The sequence below is a fragment of the Bidens hawaiensis genome, unplaced genomic scaffold (assembly GCF_021521415.1).
Source record: "Bidens hawaiensis isolate Kalapana, Puna unplaced genomic scaffold, B.hawaiensis_p1.1 tig00025990_1, whole genome shotgun sequence".
Taxonomy (NCBI): domain Eukaryota; kingdom Viridiplantae; phylum Streptophyta; class Magnoliopsida; order Asterales; family Asteraceae; genus Bidens; species Bidens hawaiensis.
Window position 1 is genome coordinate 271,026 of NW_027494178.1, and position 23,398 is coordinate 294,423.

The 23,398-nt window shown below is 32.5% G+C and overlaps 1 protein-coding gene and 1 pseudogene across 1 annotated transcript; both read left to right on the forward strand.

The window, feature by feature from the left end:
* The first annotated feature begins 10,479 nt into the window (after positions 1 to 10,479).
* Positions 10,480 to 12,950, forward strand: LOC143572672 (protein NRT1/ PTR FAMILY 2.7-like). Its single transcript, XM_077057763.1, has 2 exons — positions 10,480 to 11,221; positions 11,633 to 12,950. Exons 1-2 carry the CDS (start codon positions 10,710 to 10,712, stop codon positions 12,471 to 12,473), a joined length of 1,353 nt encoding a protein of 450 aa, XP_076913878.1. The 5' UTR covers positions 10,480 to 10,709; the 3' UTR covers positions 12,474 to 12,950.
* A 4,496-nt stretch (positions 12,951 to 17,446) lies between these two features.
* LOC143572698 (putative membrane-associated kinase regulator 4 pseudogene) lies at positions 17,447 to 18,029 on the forward strand (annotated as a pseudogene).
* Positions 18,030 to 23,398: the final 5,369 nt, after the last annotated feature.

Genomic DNA, 23,398 nt, shown 5'->3' on the forward strand with positions numbered 1-23,398 from the left:
TGAAGAATAATAAAGAGGCTAGAAATGAAGATTAATAAAGTGGTTCTAATGTAAATTAAAAACTTCGGATATAACTTAAGACTTGTAAGGAGTTGAATAAACTAGGGAATGATGTTTGTTGCAATTATTTTAAGGTTTCATGCTCTCTATACGAATGAGAAACCGTAGTAAGATCAAAAAGATGATCAACCTTGAATGAGCAACAGCTTATTTATTACAGGTAAATTTAGAGTAGTGTTGGTATATTTGTTGGCAATAACTAGGCTGAATGCAGCATCCATGTTTTATAAATGGCCAAAACAGTCAACTTTCAAATCATTGGAAAAGATAGAATCTGGTGTCTGGTGAAGACAATTGGGGTGAACCGTCGTAATTGCAGAACATGAATTGATTTTTAGCAAGTGTCAAAGTCTTTTTATTTAAAAATTCAATTATTAGAAAAACCAATTGATTTTTAGTGAGGTGGTGTTAGGGATTCCTTATTTTACTTTCATATAACTTTTTATTAAGTTAATAAGTTATAAAAGTGTAATTTATGAAACTTTTCCTCTCACGATATAAGCAATCCCAAACACCTTATTACTTTTCAAAAAAATTATAAGTTATAAATTAGTGAAAATAAGCAATTCCAAACACCCCTGAGTGTCCAAATTGATAATGAAGAACTCCTTTTTCTAAATTTTGACTAATGAGTGTAACGTACCATCCCAACCCCTGTGTCCATTGTCAGTTTAGTAATTTCTCCAAACTGCTAAAAAGATTCAAACCAAACTTTCAGCTTTCATAGGTTAGGTACATGAGCGTTTTTTTTGCACCTGTCGCAACGCGGTAGGTTCAAATACTAGTTCTATAAAATTTTGAATGAAATCAACATAAACAAAACTAACTGAGTCAGCATTATAGTTTACTATGTATACGTTTATTAAAAAGTATTTACAAAAAAAAAAACATTTAAAATGACTTAATTTTGATAAAAGTACAAAATATTTTTAATTTATTAGAAAACTTTTTTTTTAAATCTAAAATCTTTTTAATACAATAACCCATTAAGATTAAGAGAGAGAACTACAAGTTTCAAGAAATCACATATTTTAGTAAATTCGTTTAAAATCACCCATTTTAGTCAATATTTTTTCCTCTCATCATATTTTGGTAAAAACCTCAGTATTTTTCCATAAATAGTTAAATACTCTTTTAACATTTAATATTATTGTTTATCTCACCTCTCCATTTTTATACTATGGTTTAATCACAATCGCAAATCCATTACCCATTTAATTGAATGTGTGGAGATGATTGGTTTCAAAATTCTTAAAGCTCAACAAGAATTCAAAACATCCCTCCCATATAAGTCCATATAGGATTAAGTTCAGACGAGAAGTTATCTTAGTGCGAGAAATACGAAAAATCATTTTAATCAATCACAAGTTTTTTTTGTTTAATTAATTAGTGGGGGTAGATTAGTAAAATTTCCATTTTCTTTATTTGGTAACTATTAATTTATATTGAAGTTAAAATCATATTATTGTTTTATTAATTTCTTTATCTTGTTCTATTTGATTATTTATTTCTAATCAATAAACTTTCATATTAAGGTTCACCGATCATCCTTTGTTATTTATTTTAGTTATTTTATTCTATTTTTTTTCTTGATTATTCATTGATCAAATTTACGTTTATCAAATTTTATTATTATTATTATTATTATTATTATTATTATTATTATTCATCAATTTCCATTTGTTATATATACGTACTACTTATTGCAATGAGATGCATTAAATATATATACATTTAATTAACAAATATGATCATAATTAAATAACCTATAAAAATTGGCCAACATACATATATTATCTACACAATGAAATAACCCCACACAAACTAAGTATATGAACACATAATCCTACACACAGATTAATCGTACGATCATATTATACAATCCTACACAGATTAACTATATAAACACATAATCCTACACATACCCACTCAAGCATAGCATCCAAACCAAACACAAAAATGTAATAACTAATAAATAATGTAACTATAACATCAATCCAATTGTTTATAATTCATAACCTACACAACAAGTGATATTCTTACACTTAATGTTGTGATTTTATAAATTGCAAAAGTATATTATTTTTACACAGTAGTAAAATTAGTCTTATACCTGAACTCATAACATAACAATAAATGATAACAAAACAAATTAGAAAAATGTTGTTTAATATTATTCGAACTCACCGTAATATAGTTAATCATATATAATAACATAGTTACTGCTACATTAATTAAATTTAAAACAAAAAAAAACATATATTTTTTATTACCAAAAACAAATTATATGAAACTAACCATATATTTAATAAACAAACAGAATATGCGAACATTAACAATAATTCTATGTCAACTTTAATAAACTTGCCGACACCAATAGACATTATAAACTAATTATTTATTATCATGTTTCTGCAATATATATACCCGGGTTTTTTAAATCGGGTTTTTTAAATACCCGGGTTCGGACAAATCGGGTTTTATAAATACCCGAGTTCGGGTATGACCGGGTATTGGTAGTAATCGGGTCGGGTTCGGGTAGAGTATTGTCTCTAAAAACCATACCCTATGCATCGGGTTCGGGTCGGGTATAGAACCGGGTATTCTAAAACCGGGTATTTGAATACCCTATTATCGGGTATTGAAAAAACCCTATTTACGGGTTTTTTTCTGGTATTTTTTTGGTATAGATTGGATTTTTTAAAAGTTTACACTTTTTAGGGGTATTATTCGGGTATTTTTAAGGTATTTTTCGGGTATACATCGGATATTTGAAATACCCGGTTTCGGGTATTGGAAAACCTCGGTTTCGGGTTCGGGTATTACCGGGTACAAATCGGGTTTTCGGGTATTACCGGGTACAAATCGGGTTCGGTTCGGGTTCGGGTTTTAGTGCCAAAATGCATACCCTATCCGTATCCTACGGGTAGGGTCGGGTACGGGTTCGGGTATTAAAAACCTGGGTGTTAGAAAAACCGGTTTCGGGTATTTATTTCGGGTCCGGTTCCGGGTTCGGGTTTTTTGTGCACCTCTAGGGTAAAGATCCTAAGAAAACCCTTTGCAAATTGAGAACCGTGAGAACCATTTTTGGACCACTAAAAACATCTTTAAAAAAATATTTAAAAAAATCATAAAACAAAAAATAATAAAAATTTTAAAAAAGTAAAAAAACCAAAATTCTTATATTTCATTCCAGTTTCATTAAAAAAATAAAAAATAAATAAAAAAACAAAAAAAAACGTTGTATCATACACATATGTATAATTTTATATAATCTTTAGTTACGTAATATACACACATGTACAGTATCATTTATCTTAAAGTAACACATGTGTACAAAAAAACATGTAAATGTACATATATGTATATATTATACATATGTGTATATATACTTAGCTAAACCGAGTTTTTTTTTTATAAACCGGGATGATAAAATAAGAATTTTGGTTTTTTTACTTTTTTAATTTTTGTGTTTTTTTTATTTTATGTTTTTATTTATTTATGAGTTTTTTGTGTCCAAAATGGTTCTCATAGTTCTCAATTTCAAAAATGTTCTCTCATTATCCTGATCCTATATATATATATATACATATATCACTCAATTTTAGTAATAACTTCCAAATCAAAATAACATATCGTATAACAAATGATATAAGTATGACAGCGAATCCATTTTCTAATAATATAAAATCTACAGATGAACATCGTATTCATACACTAATGGATACTTCTTTATAAAACTACAAAAGCTACACTTAAAAATTACTCCTACACTAGATATAAATGAAAAAAAAACAATTCAAAAAAATAAAAATGTATATATCCTACACTAGATATAGATGCAAAAAAGTAAACAAAAACAAAAAATAAACAAAAAAACCGTTGCTTAATCAACAATAAAAAAAAACCAATGAAAAAATAAAGATAAATAACTAGTTTAGGAATATTTTATTGGAGAGAGATGATCATAATAAAAGGCAATATTACAAAACATTTGTATTAGAAAGTAATTTTAAGAAATAATAGGGAATTTGGCATTTACGATAGACATTAATTAATCATTTTAATGCCTAGACATTAATGACTAAATTACCGATTTTATACTAATAATCTTATAAATGATTTTATATTTATTACAATATTGTCATTATCAATATTATCATTGATTAAACAAAATCAATAGTTTAGATGGACTTCTCGCACTTTTTACAGTAAAATAACTTCTCGTCTGAACTATCCCCAATATATTTATATATATCTTTGGCTACTATGTTGGTACATTCTCACTAAGAACTAAAAAGAATGAAAATCAATCCATCACTGAAAGCCGTTAAGGCAACTGAAGGCACAAGCAATATCTTCATCAAATATAGTGTCACACCCTCAAAATCCACTAACGGGGTTTTACCGTCAGAGGGTGTGAACTAATAGGATCGGAATCATTAGTTATAATCAAACCATAAAAACGTTTAAATGAAATTAAGTGCGGAAGCGTAAAAACCAAAAGACAAAAGTTGCGTCACGCAGGACGACTTAAAAACCCAAGTAATAATAGTTAAAAACATGTTTGCATATCAGAATGTTCAAAAAACCATCCATGATCCTATACCGCGCGCCCGCCTCGGCTACCTGAGAATAACATACTAAAAGTGTCAACACGAGGTTGGTGAGTTCACAAGTTTATATAAAATAAAGTGTTTAGCGTTTTGCGTTCAGCGTTTTGCGTTCAGCGTTTGCGTTCAACGTTTGCGTTACCAGATAGTGTTAAATCAATTATATATCGATAGGTAGCTAGCCTATACAACAAGTATTACTAAGTGTTCGACACCGAAGCTGACTGTTTATCAAGTGCCTTGCCACCAGGTCATCCAGACCATGGTATGTGTTAGCCAAAATTACACCCGTTCGACCTCCAGTCGAGTTTAGCGTTGGGTGGGGTTTGTCAAACCCAGTAGTACTACTCAACAGTGACTCGCTATTATCCAAATATTAACCGGTTCGATGTGTAGGACTTCAATTGTTTCGTTTGCCACTTAGCCTTTACAAGTGATATATAATTTACTAACAAAATCTTAAATGCGTTTTCGGAGTATGTTATCTCCCCCAAGTGAAAAGCGTTTAAAACAGTTTAAAGGGGTAAGTGAAACTCACTGTTTGCGAAGAATTCCCAAAATAAATCACCAAGTGATGCGCGTCACAGAAAACTCTCTCTAGCGTTCTAAAACAACAAGGAGATTTTTCTAAGTATCGGAACTAAAATCGAGTCTCTAGACCCGTCACATAATTCATAAGCACAAGATACGTTTCGTGTTTGTTTGTGAATCGTGTGTGACTTAACAAGTACATTTGTGATACGATACATGTGTGAACAATTATTTACGTGTCATGTATTAATAATGTACATCACTAGCAACTATTCCCCGCAGGGGCAATTTGGTCAAAACACCACAATTATATAGCAAGTATTCCCCGCAGGGGCAATTTTGTCAAAACATAACAATTAACTAGCAATTATTCCCCGCAAGGGCAGTTTGGTCAAAACACGACAATTAATTAGCAATCATTCCCCTCAGGGCAATTTGGTCAAAACACGACAATTAATTAGCAATCATTCCCCTCAAGGGCAATTTGGTCAAAACACGACAATTAACTAGCAATTACCACGTTTCATGCAACTTTTACAAAATTCAGCAACTAGTTTCTTAAAGACAGAATTCTACTTGTAAAACTAGTCTATTCCACCGATCATAGCATCTCAATTAATTTACCAAAAATCATCACAAAAGCATATATGTGTTAGGTTTCCAGAACATATTTTGTTGTATTTTTATTCCATATATATTTTTTACAATGATCAATTTACCACAGCAAACTCACAACAGTCAAATTTATGCGCAACAGAATGTTATTTGAAATTCCCGTTAAACGAAAAATCCAACAAATGCAAGACCACTTGGGTTAGGTTCCTAACTCAACAAGTCAACTTCCAGAAGTGGAACCAACCCAATTGGTCTCATAGTTCATGAGATATAATATTTACAAGATAACCTAACAGCAGGTCTCACAATTCAGATTTGCACAACGATTTTGTAAAATCATAAAAGTTAACTTTTACGAGTTCAAAATTTGCAAATTTATATTCTTTAGAAACTAGACTCAACCTAGTTCACTGTAGTATCAAATATCTCGACCAATTTTCACATTTACACCCCGTTACAGTCAATTGAACATCAACAACACAATCTGTCCAGAAACTGTTTGCAACAAAACTCAACATATTAACCATCTATAGACCACAATTCATGCATATAACATTCTAGACACCATAACCATTATCCATGCATATCAATCACACCATACATACATGGTTAGGGTTTTATTTGATCTCAAATCAAAGACACAACAATTAACATGTAATAATATCAATTCTAGTTATCAAATCATCATCAAATCAAACAAATCATATGAGCACATTATATGAAGATTTTCGGAACCTAGGGTTCACAATTATACCTTCAAAAACACCAACATAAGCAATAGGAAGGTAGAAGATGGCTAGAAACGGATGTAGGATGCTTCAATTGTGAAAGACAAGATCAAAAATCAAAGGATATGTGTGTGTATGTGAGCCGATCGCAAGGGAGACAAGGGGGGGGGGGGGGACTGGCCGTCGATTATGAGGGAGAGAAAGAGAGGATTAGGGTTTATAATATATTTAATAACAATATATTACACTCAAGCCCCTCAACTTTCAAATGTTACCTTTCTAGCTTAATTAATTTAGTTCTTGTTTCTTGTTTAGCATCACACATAATATAATCAAGTAACACATAAGTCTAACACATAATTATCACATAATTATTGTTTTGACGTTTTTCGTTTATTCACTAATCGTTTGCGTCAACTCGTTTGCGTTTCGGTGCAATTCCCGAAAGACTACACATGTAGTAAGTGTCAAGCGTCATTTAAACCCTAGTTTAAATGTAATGAGGTGTGCGTTATAGATTCAATGATCTTTAAGTTTGAATTAACGGAGTTGAGTTAACGGAGTTAACCTGAAATTGACGATTGTCACACATAGTAAACGAGGAGGATGGACTACCCTCCCCTTCATACTAGGTACGTTCTCTCTCTCTCTACACACACACGTGTGTTTTTATATGTTAAGAACTCGTTGAGTTGTAACTTGTAAATCATCAGCATATTTAAAATGAGTCCTTTGACCCTCTGGCCGGCCAAACCAAGTGTATGCCATGGTACTCCATCGGAAATGTTGTATATAGTTTGACCCTTTTGATTTTATTTTGTGACATAGCATTCAAAGTTAAAAGAGAAAGGTCCGCTCGGTTTGGTTCGGCTCAAATATTTTTAATTCATTTTATATATATTTATATACTCATAAATATATATTTTATTTTAATAATTATCTTGAATATCAAAAAACTAAATATTAAATATGATATCTTTTAATTATTGAATATTTTCTAGTATTTTAAATATAAAAAATAATTATATTTAGTTTTTAATAATTCAATATTAAAGATAATTATAAGAAAAAGTTATCTATTTGTTCATATATATTTATATAAATAATTGTTTTTTAATTAGTAATTATTATATATATATATATATATATATATAACTTCAAAGCAAGGTTATAATAAAAAGTATTTTTTTTAAAAGTGTAAGAAATGATTTTAACCATTAGATCTAAAGGACAAGATTGTAAACAACCATGACATGCTAATTATGAAATTTAATTATAATACATATATCTTTCCTTATAACTCGGTCAAACACATTAAATACATATTTAATATTAACATAAACACACTAATACGTATAAACACACTAATCCAACTGCAACATTAACCACATATTCATACTTTCAAAAACACACGAATTTCAAATCTAACAGAAACACACCAGTTTCAGATATGTGGGTTTATGAGGGGAGCGCTTTTTTTTTACTACTGATAGCGTCGAAAACTCAGTAAATAGGACTGGAGAAAGTGGTGATGACCGGAAAAGGAAGAGTGGTGGTGGTTAACGGTGGTTCATAGTGGATGGTGGTGGTGGTTTGTGATAGGATATGGAAGTGTTTTCTTTCTCACATGTGACTAATTAATTTGATTGTTTATGTCCAAATTTAATATAACACTGTAGACGATAATGCACATGGAGTGTTATAAAACAAGTACAAAAATAGAACACACCTAAGAAAAACACTACAGTGAACCACAACCATTGGATCATCAGATTCAATGCTCCAGATCTCTTCCTACACTTCCTAGAAACACTTACTTTTTAGTATAACCTCAACCTCTAACTTCAAACTTCAATTTTATCAAAAATTATACGCAACTAATAGTTTTTCTAAAAACTTTTAATTTATTTTCATGCACATCATATTCAACTTCAGACTTATTTCTATCAAAGAATTTAAAGGGAAAAAAAGGAAAAAATAAAAGTAATGCTACTCGCTCGATGCCGCTCGAAAATGCTCGGTTCGATTTTGAGCCGCTCGATTGGCTCGGTTCAATTTGAAACGAGCCAAGCCCTCACTCGGTTCAGCTTGGCTCGTGAACAACCCTAATCTGCTCATGCTTTTTTTATTTAACTTTATTATTGATCAAAATCCATCTGACGTGAAGTTTGCTTCTTTCTTTTTCTTTTTTTTTTTAATTTAGTTATTTTAAATAAATATGATTTCTTAGTTAATAATATGTACTTTATTTTAATTTGTTAGAGAAAAGTTATTCTTATCACATATATGACTTATAGAAACGCTTTATTGAAGATATATACATTTGTAAAAAGTCTCAAAATTAATCCTAAAAGTAATCATAAAGAACCCGAGAAGAAGTTGAACTATCGGAAGACGATAATGTTGGTGAGCTGGCATTGTTTAAACCAATTTAACGATTTTTTGGTTAATTGTCGAGAAACATGTTTTCACAAATATTTAAAGTGAAACAATTTTACAAAGATTTTAAGGTATGGAAACTCAAAAGTAACCATTACCAACCGTTGTTACAAATATAATTTATTTTTATCATAACCCCCTAGCTAAAATGTGTTGTCATTGCTTGTAAGAACTCGAAAGAACTCCACTTAATGATATGTATTTTCTTCATATGTTTTGTAAGCTAGTAAGTTAAATCGAAAAAACATTTATGTGGATTGGCTTCGGGCATATGTATAACGAATATATAAACATTCGTTACCCTTACACAAATTAAACTATTCATAGATACACGCAAACGTTTGTTACTTTTATTAGTTGATACGCAGATTATTTTTTAGATGTAACTTATATGACAAATGATTTTTTTTTTATTTTTGTTTTTAAAGATATTGTTAAGTGGGGTTCTCCTGAGCTCTCACAATTCCATTAAAATAGATGACATAAGAAACATATAAACTGATAATCATATTTTTCATGCTAATGTTATTTTAAGTTAAATATGTTCTCGCCGGCATGTTTGATCTTTCAATTTGTTGACAACCCTTTTGAATATTTCAAAATAGGTTAAACTAGCTAGTCGTGCTTAGGTTATACGACAACAAGTTGTACATAGTGAGAGTTGATATTTATGGCACGAATATATGTCGTGTTCGGATTCACCAATTCAATCTGCTAGCTCGATTAAAACCCCTACAACCAATAACTTTAATTGCAATCATACAATATCTAATCAACTTCTCTATGATGCAGGAAGCATGCTAACTTTAACATTGGCAGCAGGAGGGTGGATAGGGAACCTAATTGTGTACCTTATTACCAAGTACAACGTTAAGAGCATTGATGCCACTATCTTTAATGTTGTACTTGGCTGCTTGAGTCTCTTTCCTCTTGTTGGAGCTATACTCTCCGATTCATATTTTGGCTCCTTTGTTGTCATCTCCGTTTGCTCTTGTGTGTCACTCCTGGTACAACGTTAATATCATTTATTTAGTTAAAAAAAATCTAATTTAACCAACTTTTTTGGATTTATAGGTGGTTTAAAGACATGATTGGACTTCTAGGCATTTTATTATAGTCCAGCTATACACACACACTATCTTACACTTAATTCCACATTATTTCAAATGACTATATGAATAGAGGTCAGACAACCGTTTTGATCCTGAAATATTGAAGTTTTACTTCATATGGTCAGAACGGCCGATCGAATATTTGTTGAACGACCGCGACTAATAATTTAATAGGTTTGACCGCTTTCTGGTCAAAAAGAGCCGCCCAAATATCGTTCGAACGGCTATGGCATGCCCTTTTTATTCAAGTTGTACAAATAGGCAATCCGCTACATCTATGAGCGATCCAACAACATTTTTTTGATTCGCTAGTGTGGCAAGCAAACTTGGACAAGGATTTGTTCCTTTAACCAAAAAATCTGGCCAACGGTAACCCTTATGAATCTCACTGAAAAAAAAAAGAATTCTAAGATGAAGTACTAATGAGTCCAAGTTTGCTTGCCACCTCACTCTTAAAATCGTTGTACAAATTTTCAAGAAATGCCTAAAACTACTTATAATAACATCTCTAAATCTCCTATGATCCATTAATTCCTAATCGAACACATGGTATTTGTGTATTTTGTATATTTACTCTTTTCTACTTATTGTATTTGTAGGGTGTGACACTCATGACATTAACAGCTTCATTTCCATCCCTAAGACCTCCACCTTGCACAAACAACTCACTTCCATGTGAGTCTCCATCAAAGCTTCAATATGGAGTTCTATACACCATTTTAGGGTTTGCATGTATCGGGATTGGTGGCACACGTTACACCATAGCTACTATGGGAGCTGATCAGTTTGAGGATTCCAACAGTGTGGGAATCTACTTCAATTGGTACTTTTTTGTGTTTTATGCTGCTAGTTTCATAAGCACTACTGTCATAATCTATGTTCAAGATAATGTGAGCTGGACAGTAGGGTTTGGGATTTGCGTTGTGTTCCACACAGTTGGTGTGATCTTGTTCTTGTTGGGTAGAAAGTTTTATCGAAAAACCGAACATAAAGCAAGCCCTTTTACTAGCATTGGTCGAGTTATTGTTGCGGCAGTGAGAAAGAGGAAGGTTTCTTCAAGGAATCATGAGTATAACTATGACATTAATGACAAATCTATTACCCTCCCATCAAAGAGTTTCAGGTATGATCATGGTTTTCAATAACTCCCAACAACTTGTTTGCATACAGGGTTTAGAAAATTCAATATAACTAGTGTGGTCAACTTCAAAGCCACTAACGACACATATTTGTAGTTGTTCATTTAATTTTAAGCGAACAAACGATTGATAACAAGCAATTAAAGGAACATAATTTTCTTGTTCATGTTAGTTCGATAAGAAGATAAGCGTGTTTCGTTTATGTTCATTTGTTAATAGTATAAATGATCGGTTAACAAATTTGTTTATATTCGTTCGTTTATTAAATAAATGGAACATAAAGGGACTTCTTCATGTTGAACGATTGGTGAACGGTTCACTAAATGATCGGTTTGTCAGCAAGCCTACTCATTAGCAAAATTTCTAATCAAAATGGTATATTTGATATCATGTAGGTTCTTAAATCATGGGGCCTTGAAGATTGAATCTGATGGTTCGGAAGCAAGATCATGGAGTCTAAGTACTGTACAAGAAGTGGAGGACTTGAAAACTCTAATCAAAATAATGCCACTTTGGTCCTCTAGTGTCATGTTAAGTGCTCTAGTTGGCATGTTTAGCAACTTCATCATCCTTCAAGCTCTATTTATGGATAGACACCTTGGTGGCTCCAAATTCCAAATCCCCTCTTCTTCTTTCTTATCTTTAGACACCTTAGCTACAAGCATTACAATATTCATCCTCGATCGATTGATCTTTCCCATGTGGCAAAAACTAACCGGTTGGTCTCTAACACCCCTCCAACGAATAGGGTTGGGACATGTACTCACTGTTTTAGGTTTGATGGCATCTGCACTTGTTGAGGCTCGAAGGCTAGACACTGCTAGAGACCACCATTTGATTGGGTTAAGCATGGGTGCAGCCACCGTTGTGCCTATTTCAGCATTATGGCTTTTGGTTCCTTTAACTATAATGGGAATAAGTCAAGCATTTCTTTTTCCTGGACAAATTTCTTTATACTATCAAGAGTTCCCAACATCGTTGCGTAGTACATCCACAGCTATGATATCGTTATTGGTTGCGGTGGGATTTTATTTGAGTACCGGAGTTACAGGTTTGATTCGGAATAGCACCAAGTGGTTGAAAGATGACCTAAATGATGGTAGGCTGGATATAGTGTATTGGCTGTTGGCAGCAATAGGTGTGGTTAATTTTGGGTATTTTCTTGTTTGTGCTAAGATGTTTCAGCACAAAGTGGACAAACAAGATCAAAATATGGAGAATGTTTCTAGTTCTTGATGAAGAATAATAAAGAGGCTAGAGATTAATGAAGATTAATAAAGTGGTTCTAGTTTTAATTTAAAACCTCGGATACAGTGTAAGATCGACTTGTAAGTTGTAACGAGTTAAATTAACTAGGTAATGAATTTGTTGTAACTATATTAAGGTTTCATGCTCTCTATATGAATGAGAAACCGTAGTAAGATCAAAGATGATCAACCCTGAATGTTCCATCAAATCATTAACATAAACCTTGTAATACAAAACACAAACAAACCACTAACTCACTGCTATGATCACTATTGATCTAAGCCCAATATCGGCCCAACCAAAGAGCCCAACTCAACAGTTAGCACAGGCACAAACAAGTTAAACGTTCAGGTTATAAGCAAGAATAGAGAGGATGGTGTAAGGCATGAATAGAATTATGTGTAAAGTCTAGTTTCTCATCTCCAGTCTTTTTTCTTTTTATGTACTTCCCATCCCCTTCTTGATTATATACTATGTTGCACGGGAACTGGTACGGGAACGGGAAACGGGCACGGGTACGGGAACAGAAAACGGCAAAACTCAAAAAATCAAGAAACGAGGAGCGTTCGATTGGTAGTAATAATAATAATAATAATAATAATAATAATAATAATAATAATAATAATAATAATAATTCCTTCTATTTGAATTTGTGTATTGAATATTAATTGCTTAATTGAAAAACGAGTTCACTTCACTCACCTATCTTTTAAGAGAAATTTCTTTTACTTTATGGGGTCAAGTCCAGGAAGTAAAAGAAATTGTCTTAAAGCAACTAATCCATATAATCACCGCAAAACTAAATTGGTTAAGTTTTTATATAAAGTTACATAATAATAAAATTTAAATAACTATCACTCCTCTCTCTCTCTTTTGTTCTGAACACAATTGCATCACTAGAGGTTTCTAGTGCTGTTTTGAGTAAGGTTTTGTTAGCTGGCCGGATAGGTTTATACCTGCTTGTATTACGTGGTGTCGTCCTTATACTTTTTAACATTTAGCTAGTCTTTAAGACTGTTATGAAATATAGTTGAGAAACCCATTTACCCTATATATTATTATTATAGTTATAATAATATTAATTATTATTATTATTGTTGTTATTATTATTATTTTTATAACTAACTGAAGAGTAAGTTTGTCACCTCTCACCTCAAGGTATATAAAACTAAGATGAAAACTAGAATAAACCAAGGCGACCCAACTCTCACACGGTGGGTGGGTTATCTTAATAAGAAAGTAGTGGCGGGTTGCCTTATCTTTTCAAAGCAGTATCATTTGCTTGGACTACCTTGCTTTGAATTTTGAACTCTATAGTTGATGTCACACACTTTAAGTTGACCCTTGATCACCACAAAACACTACTCACTTTTTTTTAATTGATTTCAAGATGAGTTGATGACCATTTTCGTCCCTGTGGTTTGCTACTTTCGCCACTTCAGTCCAAAATTTGTATTTTTGTCAATTTAGCCCTCATAGTTTTAAATATTAGCCAATTACATCCTATCCGTCTAACGGCATCCAGCTATGCTGTTAGTTTAATGGTATTTTTGTCTTTCTCCTTTTTATTTTGAGTTATTGGTCATTTTCGTCCCTGTGGTTTGATACTATTGCCAATTCAGTCCAAAGTTTGAAATTTTGTCAATTTAAGTCAGTGTTTTTCTATAACCCTAGAGAGCATTATCCAAGCCCAAAACAAGTCTGCATTTACTTTGTCGACAGCAATAATCATACCCCCTCCTCTCGTATTTAGTTTCTAGACGGTTCCTAAACTCTCCCCCATGGTGGAATTCAATGGTAAAGTGGTCAAAGCAATTCCGTGAAACCGAATTGTACGGAAAAAACTAAAAATCGTTTCTTTGATGAATGCATAATATTTAGGGTTTAGAGATTAACATATCATAACGAAAATCTGGGTCGTAATCAACTATTATACATTAATCAACAAAACAATTTTTAGTTTTTTGTGTATAATTCGATTTCAGGGAATTACCTTGACCACTTTACCATTGAATTCCACCATGGAGAAGATTTTAGGAAATGTCTAGAAACTAAATATAAGGGGGGGTATGATTACTGTTGTCAACAGAGTAAATGCATACCAGTATTTGAGGTTGCTCGATGGTTTTGGGCTTGAATTATGCTCTTTAGGGTTATAAACAAAAAACATAAAAAATAAAAAAAACTGAATTAAACTGAACATTAAATTGACAAATTTTCAAACTTTGGACTGAATTGGCAAAGATATCAAACCACAGGGACTAAAATGACCATTAACTCAAAATTAAAAGGAGAAAGACAAAAATACCCTTAAACTAACGGCATAGCTGGATGCCGTTAGACGGATGGGACGTAATTGGCTAAAATTTAAAACTATGAGGACTAAATTGACAAAATTAAAAATTTTGGACTGAAGTGGCGAAAGTAGCAAACCACAGGAACAAAAATGGCCATTAACTCTTTCAAGATGTACTAAATTCCTTAATTTAGGGTGCCAAAACAGGTACAAAAGAAATGCAGTGGACCATGAAGTAGACATTCATGGGAGGCAGCCTGCTCCACACATCTTATAAATGTACATTGCTTAACTCTTTGCAAGAGAACAACATAAACCAACTTGTAAATTTTATGAAAGTTAATGTCTTTTTTTGGTAAGATAATAAACAAGTATTAATATCACAAGCAGAACTTAACACACATTTTATTTTATAAAAATATGGGTGTAAATGAACCAAGCAACTCGTGAACTACTTTAGATCACCCGAATAAAAACTCGAATTGAGACTTAAACTTTTTTATCATCTTTTTAGGCAGAATTGGAGAAGTGAATTCATATGCTCATACGCATTATACCAGTTAATTATAATAATTAGTATAAAGTTTTACTGAAACTTATTATGATTAACATTTTAGGTTCCAATATATTATAGAATTTTACGTACTTCATTTATATAATATAAGCATGATGTGGTGAAAACAGTCAATTAAATATTAACTAAATTAAACAGGTAATAAAAACTAAACTTAAGACTCAACTACACAAAACACCGGCAAGTGAACCGATCAATTGTACTAAAGCTAAGTAAGTCCGGAATATCGAACCCACAGGACTCTATAAATTACGTTAATTAACTAATTAGACTCGACTTACGACACGACTATTTATTATTAATGTTTTAAGGGGGTTTTTAAACTAATATTAAATTAAGAAAATAAATGAACAAGTAAACTAGAAAACAAGCAATCAATCACAAGATCGAAACCAATAAGAGAAGGAATCTACCTAGATAAGAATCTCATGTATCAACAATCATCAAGCAATAGACAACTAATATGATTTGGAAACTGATTTCTAAATATATTCATCTAACAAACCCTAGAGGACACTCAATCGCATCAAGTAAAATCCTAAAGAATGAATATTAGATTATTAAGCAATCAGTAGGATTGATTTCCTCACAGTCATCAATTAAGGTTAATTAATAATATCTAAAACAAGCAATCTCACAAAACACTAAACCTAGATAACTTGATAAGCTAAACACGACGTCATGAACAAAGATCAACACAATAACTAAGCAAGAATACTGTCACTAATCTAACCTAGAATGCGATTGACCAAGATACATGAACAACTCCTCACCTCACAGCTATTGGAATTTAGCAGAACATTCAAAATCTTAATCAACAATCAACAGACTTCTATGATCTAATATGCATATTCAATCACAATAATCAAAACACCAAGTAATGATTAAACATAAACCCTAAATCAAGAACACAATCAAGAGATATAAGATCTATGTGAAGCAATAGTTAATAATCAATCAAGACAATAAATACTCATATGCATCATGAAAGCAAAATCAAGTCTTTACTATTAAATCATCAAATCCATAATCAAAACATTATCCAAAGCAAGAATCAAATCAAAACATGTTCATTAAACCTAGGTAGACATGAAGTCTAGCCTAGAATCATTATTAAAATCAAATCCAAACAAGTATTAAAAGCAAAGAAGGACATGATAGCAAAAATGAACAAGGAACGAAAGTTAGAGCGATAAAACCCTTGTTAATTGATCCTTGAACACCTCCTTGAAAGAACTCTTGACCCTCCTTGATTCCTAGCTTCAAAACTCCTTCAAAACCTTGGTTTCTCTCCCAAAATCGGCTGGAATTAAGTGTTAATTCATCTAGGTTTATAATGATATCTTTATATAAACAAGCTGGGCCTTAACTTGCAAAATATAACTGGTCAGATTACCTAGGCGCCTTCCCCGGTCGCACGGCGCGGCGTGTACCAGGGGGGAATTTCGTTTTTTGCTTTTTATTTATTGCTTAATCTTGTTAAATCTCTTCCTTGAACTCCAAGCAACGATAGGAACCTTCTAGGACTTCTTTTCCTTAACTCTCAAGTCATCATCTACATGAAAACAAATCAAAACTCTAAGTGAACTAATCATGTAGCCAATGATGAGCAAAAACGAACTTAAACTTCACATGAAATGATAGAAAGAATTAAAGCTTAACATGCAAGATACCAAAAGATTTAAAACATGATAAGTATAAAATACTTGACCCAAAACCTAAATTAATAAAAGATGAATAAAACACAAATTAAACCGAACTCAAAACATTAAATATACATAACTTTACAAGGAATTCGAGATGTATAAATAGATGTATATCAAAGCTAATATTGCCTCAAAATAGTAAAAAAACACCAAAAGACCATCAATTAATTAAGTTCACAAGAAAACAACTTTCCATTATGTGCCACTCATGTTAGTATCATGTTCCACACTCATACTTGTAATCATCATATATAGATATATATATATTTTTATAATACATACTTCTAACGTCCATTTAAAGGTTCTATGTAAGAGCTTTACCACAGTTGCATCTTACATCTCTAAATTCTATCTAAAGCACCCTCATAAAAACACGATCCCCTATCCTTAATTAGTTTCTCACGATGGCTATTGATTCATATTTAGATTCGGTTTGCTACAACAATGTTGACGAAGAATACATAGACATGGAAGTAAGCTTGTATACAAATCCTTTTCGTCACTTGAATACCAGTGAATTCGAGTTTCAAATGTTTTTGAGCTCATCAGACAGAGAGTTGGTCACAACTTCTCCGGCTGATGAGCTCTTTTACAAAGGAAACCTCCTTCCCCTTCATCTCCCACCGCGCTTACAAATGGTTGAAAAGATCCTCCAAGACAAAAACGATGACACTTTTGACGAGTTCTTCAGTACCCCATTAGGTGCGAGCCCCTACGCTACCCCTATATCCAATACCCCGTTTAGGTCTTGCAATGTTTCGCCTTCGGGTTCTTGTCACGTTAGTAGGGAGCTCAATCCAGAAGATTACTTTCTCGATAATATTACAACCGAAAACCATAAAAAATCTTGGACCAAAAAGCTTAACCTGACTAAACAATCATCAATGGGGTGGTTGAAACTAAAGTCTTTCTTCGGTAAATCACATGGCTCATATAATTCTTTGATATATTTTGTTTTGCGTGCATAGATTCAAAAACGATCATAAAACTACATAGTTTTAGTTGATTTTGCGAGATGCCTAAGATCCTCATATTCACTATTCATAGTACACATACTCATATAATTCTTAGACTTACAAGTTGTATATAATATTGGTGAGTTGCACCACGCGATAAGATGAGAATTTATATATGTTTATCGACTAGTAAACCTATTAAAAGTTTAAAACACCTGTAATGGAAATTTGTGATATAATAATAAAATCATTTAATCTGAATTGGAAAAACATTAAAATGAAAAATAAAAGTTTCAAATCTTCAACTTTAGCAACCAAAATTTAAAAGCTTTAAACTTTCAATTTCGGCCACCAAAGTTACTTGTTCTACAAACTTTAGCCACAAAAACGTCATTACATTTTTGGCCCAAGACTTTTAACATTTAACTTTGGCTAAAAAAACTTTTATTTGACGGTACCATAACGAATCAAACCGATATCGATCCAGTTAGCGTTGTGACCACGTCGCAACGCGTCAGTTTGTAGTAGCAACAAAGAGAGGGGTTGAATCCTTTCGGTTTCCAGCGAAGTAACCGTATAGGCATTAGGGTGTTCCTTTGTGAATCACGATCTAGTTCAACCCGTTGCAACGTGCGAGGTCTTCAATTAGTTATTTATTAATGTTTCAAAAACTGTTTGTATATGCAATTTATTTTCCACCTATAAGATGTACGTAAAAATTTAATAATTTTAGGTATTGATATTTTCCACCCATGTAATACATGAGTACTAAGCTAGTAACGATAAGTTGATAACAGAAAAAGATGATTGTAACATGGCAATAAGAGCACCCACAACGTATCCAACGTAAAGGCACCCGGATGCCGACAAACTTCACCATTTCAATCCCAAGCATTATGGCTCCCATCCTAATTCCACCCCCATCCACCCCTCAAGTTTGTATTCCCAAACCTACAATTAATGGACTTGGTTTGTGGATGCCGCTCTCATGTACATATATACACATATAATATATATACCGGGGTTCGTGAAGATTTGGTATTGTGAAAGAAATTTGAGGTTTTTAAGAAAAAGTTTAGAATCTGATATAACGGTTTGTGGACGTACAACATTGCTGGTGTGCTCTAAGTAAGAAAGAATAAAGTTAATAAGAATAAAAAATAACAAATAAATCCCAAAGGCTGGTAAGAAAAAAGAAGGGTAATCATCTAAACTCTAAATCTAGTGAATTTTCATATCTAGAATGGTTTTAAACTTTAACTTAACTATAAAGCTTAACATTAAACAATGAAAGTATCAAGATCCGAATGTTATTGACATTAAAGTAAAAATATAAATTGAAGACACCTAAATCGGGGGCTTAGCAACAGGAGGACGTGAAAAGAAGAGCGGCGGACTTGGTCTGTAATAGGCTGAGCGGCTATTAACAAAAGTGGTCAAAATCACGAAGAAATGGAAAAGTGGTCGTGTCCGGAAAATCTAATAGCCTCTTGTTACACTTTGACTTCTTTTTTTTCTGTTTTATTCCTTTTCTTTTTTGAACGGAAGCTTTATAAAACAAACAAAACTATTAACTATTGTTACAAGCAAGACACTAGCAATGAGCGAAAACCACCCAACGAAGACAACCGAAACAAAACACAAAAGCAAAAAACATCAACTCCCCTCAGCGAACCGGCCATTACAACATAAAATTAAAGCCCCGCCACATCTCCCATATGAGACCCACGTTTTTCCTCCGGTTCTTGACCCACAAAAAACCAAGAGCCTTGATTTCTTCAACCACGTTATTTAAAGGGAAAATTTCCAAAGAAAGATATTCCAACAATTTCGAATTTCTATCTTTGTCCATGTGCTATATCCCGTCAACGGTGTCGTGTTAGAAATTCTAGCCGACGCATTTGTGATCCAATTAGTGTGTGCCCAAAACACGTTGTCCTCGACATGTTTCCAAACGTAACGCGTCACCCCTAGATTTGTTTCGAAACTTGCCGGGGACAACGCGCTATGTTTCGAAACATGTCGGGGACGACACGTTACGTTTCAAAACATGCAGGGACTAAAGCGTTACCTTTCGAGACATGCCGCGGACGACGTGTTTTGGCCAAGTGACATTATATGATTGGATCACAAGCACATCGGCTCGAATTTCAAACATAACGACAGGTTTTAATTGGACAAAGACATAACTTGAAATTTACAGGATTATAATGTCCTTTTTAGAAAGAGGACATTTTTGGGATTTTCTCTTATTTAAATTAGGCGATTTCCCCTCATACACCACCTTACGAGCCCGTCAAAAACACCAAATTGTGTTCAAACTCACCGCATTAAAGGCCTTTATTTTCTTATTTGGTAACGAATATTATAACCGATGACTCCAATAAATCTTTCAAACTACATTTAAATCACACTTAAATAATTTGTACATGTAAAGATTTTATATTTTGTATTTTAAACTTCAATAACTTAATTATCGTTATACAGTATACTTATATTTATCAACATATATATCCCTTCATACATCCGAAGGACACCTTATCATATTAATAAATAAATAATTTTAGTGTAAAGTAAACTCACTTTAAAGCATAAAATGGAAGACAAACCCTGATGATTATGCCTTGAATGTTATTAATTTAATTATTAGGTGACCCAAAATCATAAACTGAGTCAAGATGTCATCCACGCCATCACATATTCTGATATTCACAATTGCACATCACTTCTCTAGTTCTCTTGCATAATTATATTATACAAGATTTAACTTTTACATCTAAACAGTCATAATAATTGGTTGTTGGATTTGCTTAAAAGTATTCAAGACCGTTTATTTAATAATGCATGTCACGGTCACTAATTCAAAACAAGTGAACTTTGCTTATTCAAATAAAGATTTAAGACATGACGTATTAATTTATATACTTTTAGAGGATATGTTACATTAGCAGACATTTTTATCTAGATTCTAGAGGGACAAATGTAATTCTTATCTATTAGCAATTGGCAGGATACTCAAAACACTCTCTATATATTTAATCGACAGAAATCATTTATATATTTAAATGTATTATCATTTATGGTAAAAAAAAAAGGGACAACTTTGTTGGATAGTAATTAAGTTTTAAGTTTGTTTCAGGTCATTCATATTTTATTTTGTCTCAATTAGGTTACTATACTTTCAATTTTGTCTCAATTAGGTTAATCAACTTCAATTTGTTTTAATTAGGTCACTCAACTTTCAATAAATGTTCTAATACTATCTTTTTTTACCTTCATATTATATGTTCGTAAATAACTATACGTCAATAAAACCGATATTTTTTTTTATTTTTATCAGTCCATATAATACTTACGATGATACAGTAATTATCCCTCTCGTTTTAGAACACGAATTAAAAGTTAAATGACCTAATTCAGACAACTTAAAGTTGAATGACCTAATTGAAACAAAACAAAATATAAGTGACTTAACTAGAACAAACTTGAAACTTGGTTATCATTCTATAGTGTTTTCCCAAAAACACATATTTGTCATACACGAATGTCAATTGGGTGTAATTGTGTAAACAATCCAGGTCACTCGAAGTCGGCTTGCTATAGCCTTTAAGCTCGAGTTGAGTCGAACTTAAAAATAATTATACATATATAAATAGAATTACTAAATAACTGATAAACGATATACAAGTCGGCTTGAGCTTAAAAAATTCCAATGAGTCAAGCTCGAACTCTGTTAGGTTAAACAAGTTGAGGTCGAGCTCTAGTGGCTCTTTTGTTCCCCTTTGAGGCTATGAGAACTACATAGAGAACGAAAACATGTAGAAGACGTGAGCAAAGGCTGATACGTGACAATGATCGCTATAGATACGCGTCACGCCATATGGATCGCTATAGATGTGATTATACACTATATACAGATAAGCCTCTACAACTATTTCAGCAGAGTTTATAAAAAACACAAAGTGTGCCCATGAAGTGTAATAATATACATTAAATATTTAAAACTTATGAGTGAACTCAAATCATAATACAATTTATCAACTCATTGAAATCATGTATGGGTCAATATGTTCTTCTATGAGTATCCATCCAGTTACAGCTTCGTGGTCATGACCAAAAAACTACAGATATGATATTTTGACTTCATAATTTCAGGGTCAATTGTTGACTAAACCTACCTATAAACAACAACAACAACAATATTACCTCATATCGATATTGTTGACTAAACCTACCATGAAGTGTAAACAATCCAGGTCACTCGAAGTCGGCTTGCTATAGCCTTTAAGCTCGAGTTGAGTCGAACTTAAAAATAATTATACATATATAAATAGAATTACTAAATAACTGATAAACGATATACAAGTCGGCTTGAGCTTAAAAAATTCCAATGAGTCAAGCTCGAACTCTGTTAGGTTAAACAAGTTGAGGTCGAGCTCTAGTGGCTCTTTTGTTCCCCTTTGAGGCTATGAGAACTACATAGAGAACGAAAACATGTAGAAGACGTGAGCAAAGGCTGATACGTGACAATGATCGCTATAGATACGCGTCACGCCATATGGATCGCTATAGATGTGATTATACACTATATACAGATAAGCCTCTACAACTATTTCAGCAGAGTTTATAAAAAACACAAAGTGTGCCCATGAAGTGTAATAATATACATTAAATATTTAAAACTTATGAGTGAACTCAAATCATAATACAATTTATCAACTCATTGAAATCATGTATGGGTCAATATGTTCTTCTATGAGTATCCATCCAGTTACAGCTTCGTGGTCATGACCAAAAAACTACAGATATGATATTTTGACTTCATAATTTCAGGGTCAATTGTTGACTAAACCTACCTATAAACAACAACAACAACAATATTACCTCATATCGATATTGTTGACTAAACCTACCATGAAGTGTAAACAATCCAGGTCACTCGAAGTCGGCTTGCTATAGCCTTTAAGCTCGAGTTGAGTCGAACTTAAAAATAATTATACATATATAAATAGAATTACTAAATAACTGATAAACGATATACAAGTCGGCTTGAGCTTAAAAAATTCCAATGAGTCAAGCTCGAACTCTGTTAGGTTAAACAAGTTGAGGTCGAGCTCTAGTGGCTCTTTTGTTCCCCTTTGAGGCTATGAGAACTACATAGAGAACGAAAACATGTAGAAGACGTGAGCAAAGGCTGATACGTGACAATGATCGCTATAGATACGCGTCACGCCATATGGATCGCTATAGATGTGATTATACACTATATACAGATAAGCCTCTACAACTATTTCAGCAGAGTTTATAAAAAACACAAAGTGTGCCCATGAAGTGTAATAATATACATTAAATATTTAAAACTTATGAGTGAACTCAAATCA

Bases quoted from the DNA above. Each gene is read 5' to 3' on its own strand.
- LOC143572672 (XM_077057763.1), top strand. From the start codon at position 10,710: ATGACATTAACAGCTTCATTTCCATCCCTAAGACCTCCACCTTGCACA. The intron at 11,222-11,632 runs GTATGATCATGG...GATATCATGTAG, and splicing joins CTCCCATCAAAGAGTTTCAG to GTTCTTAAATCATGGGGCCT.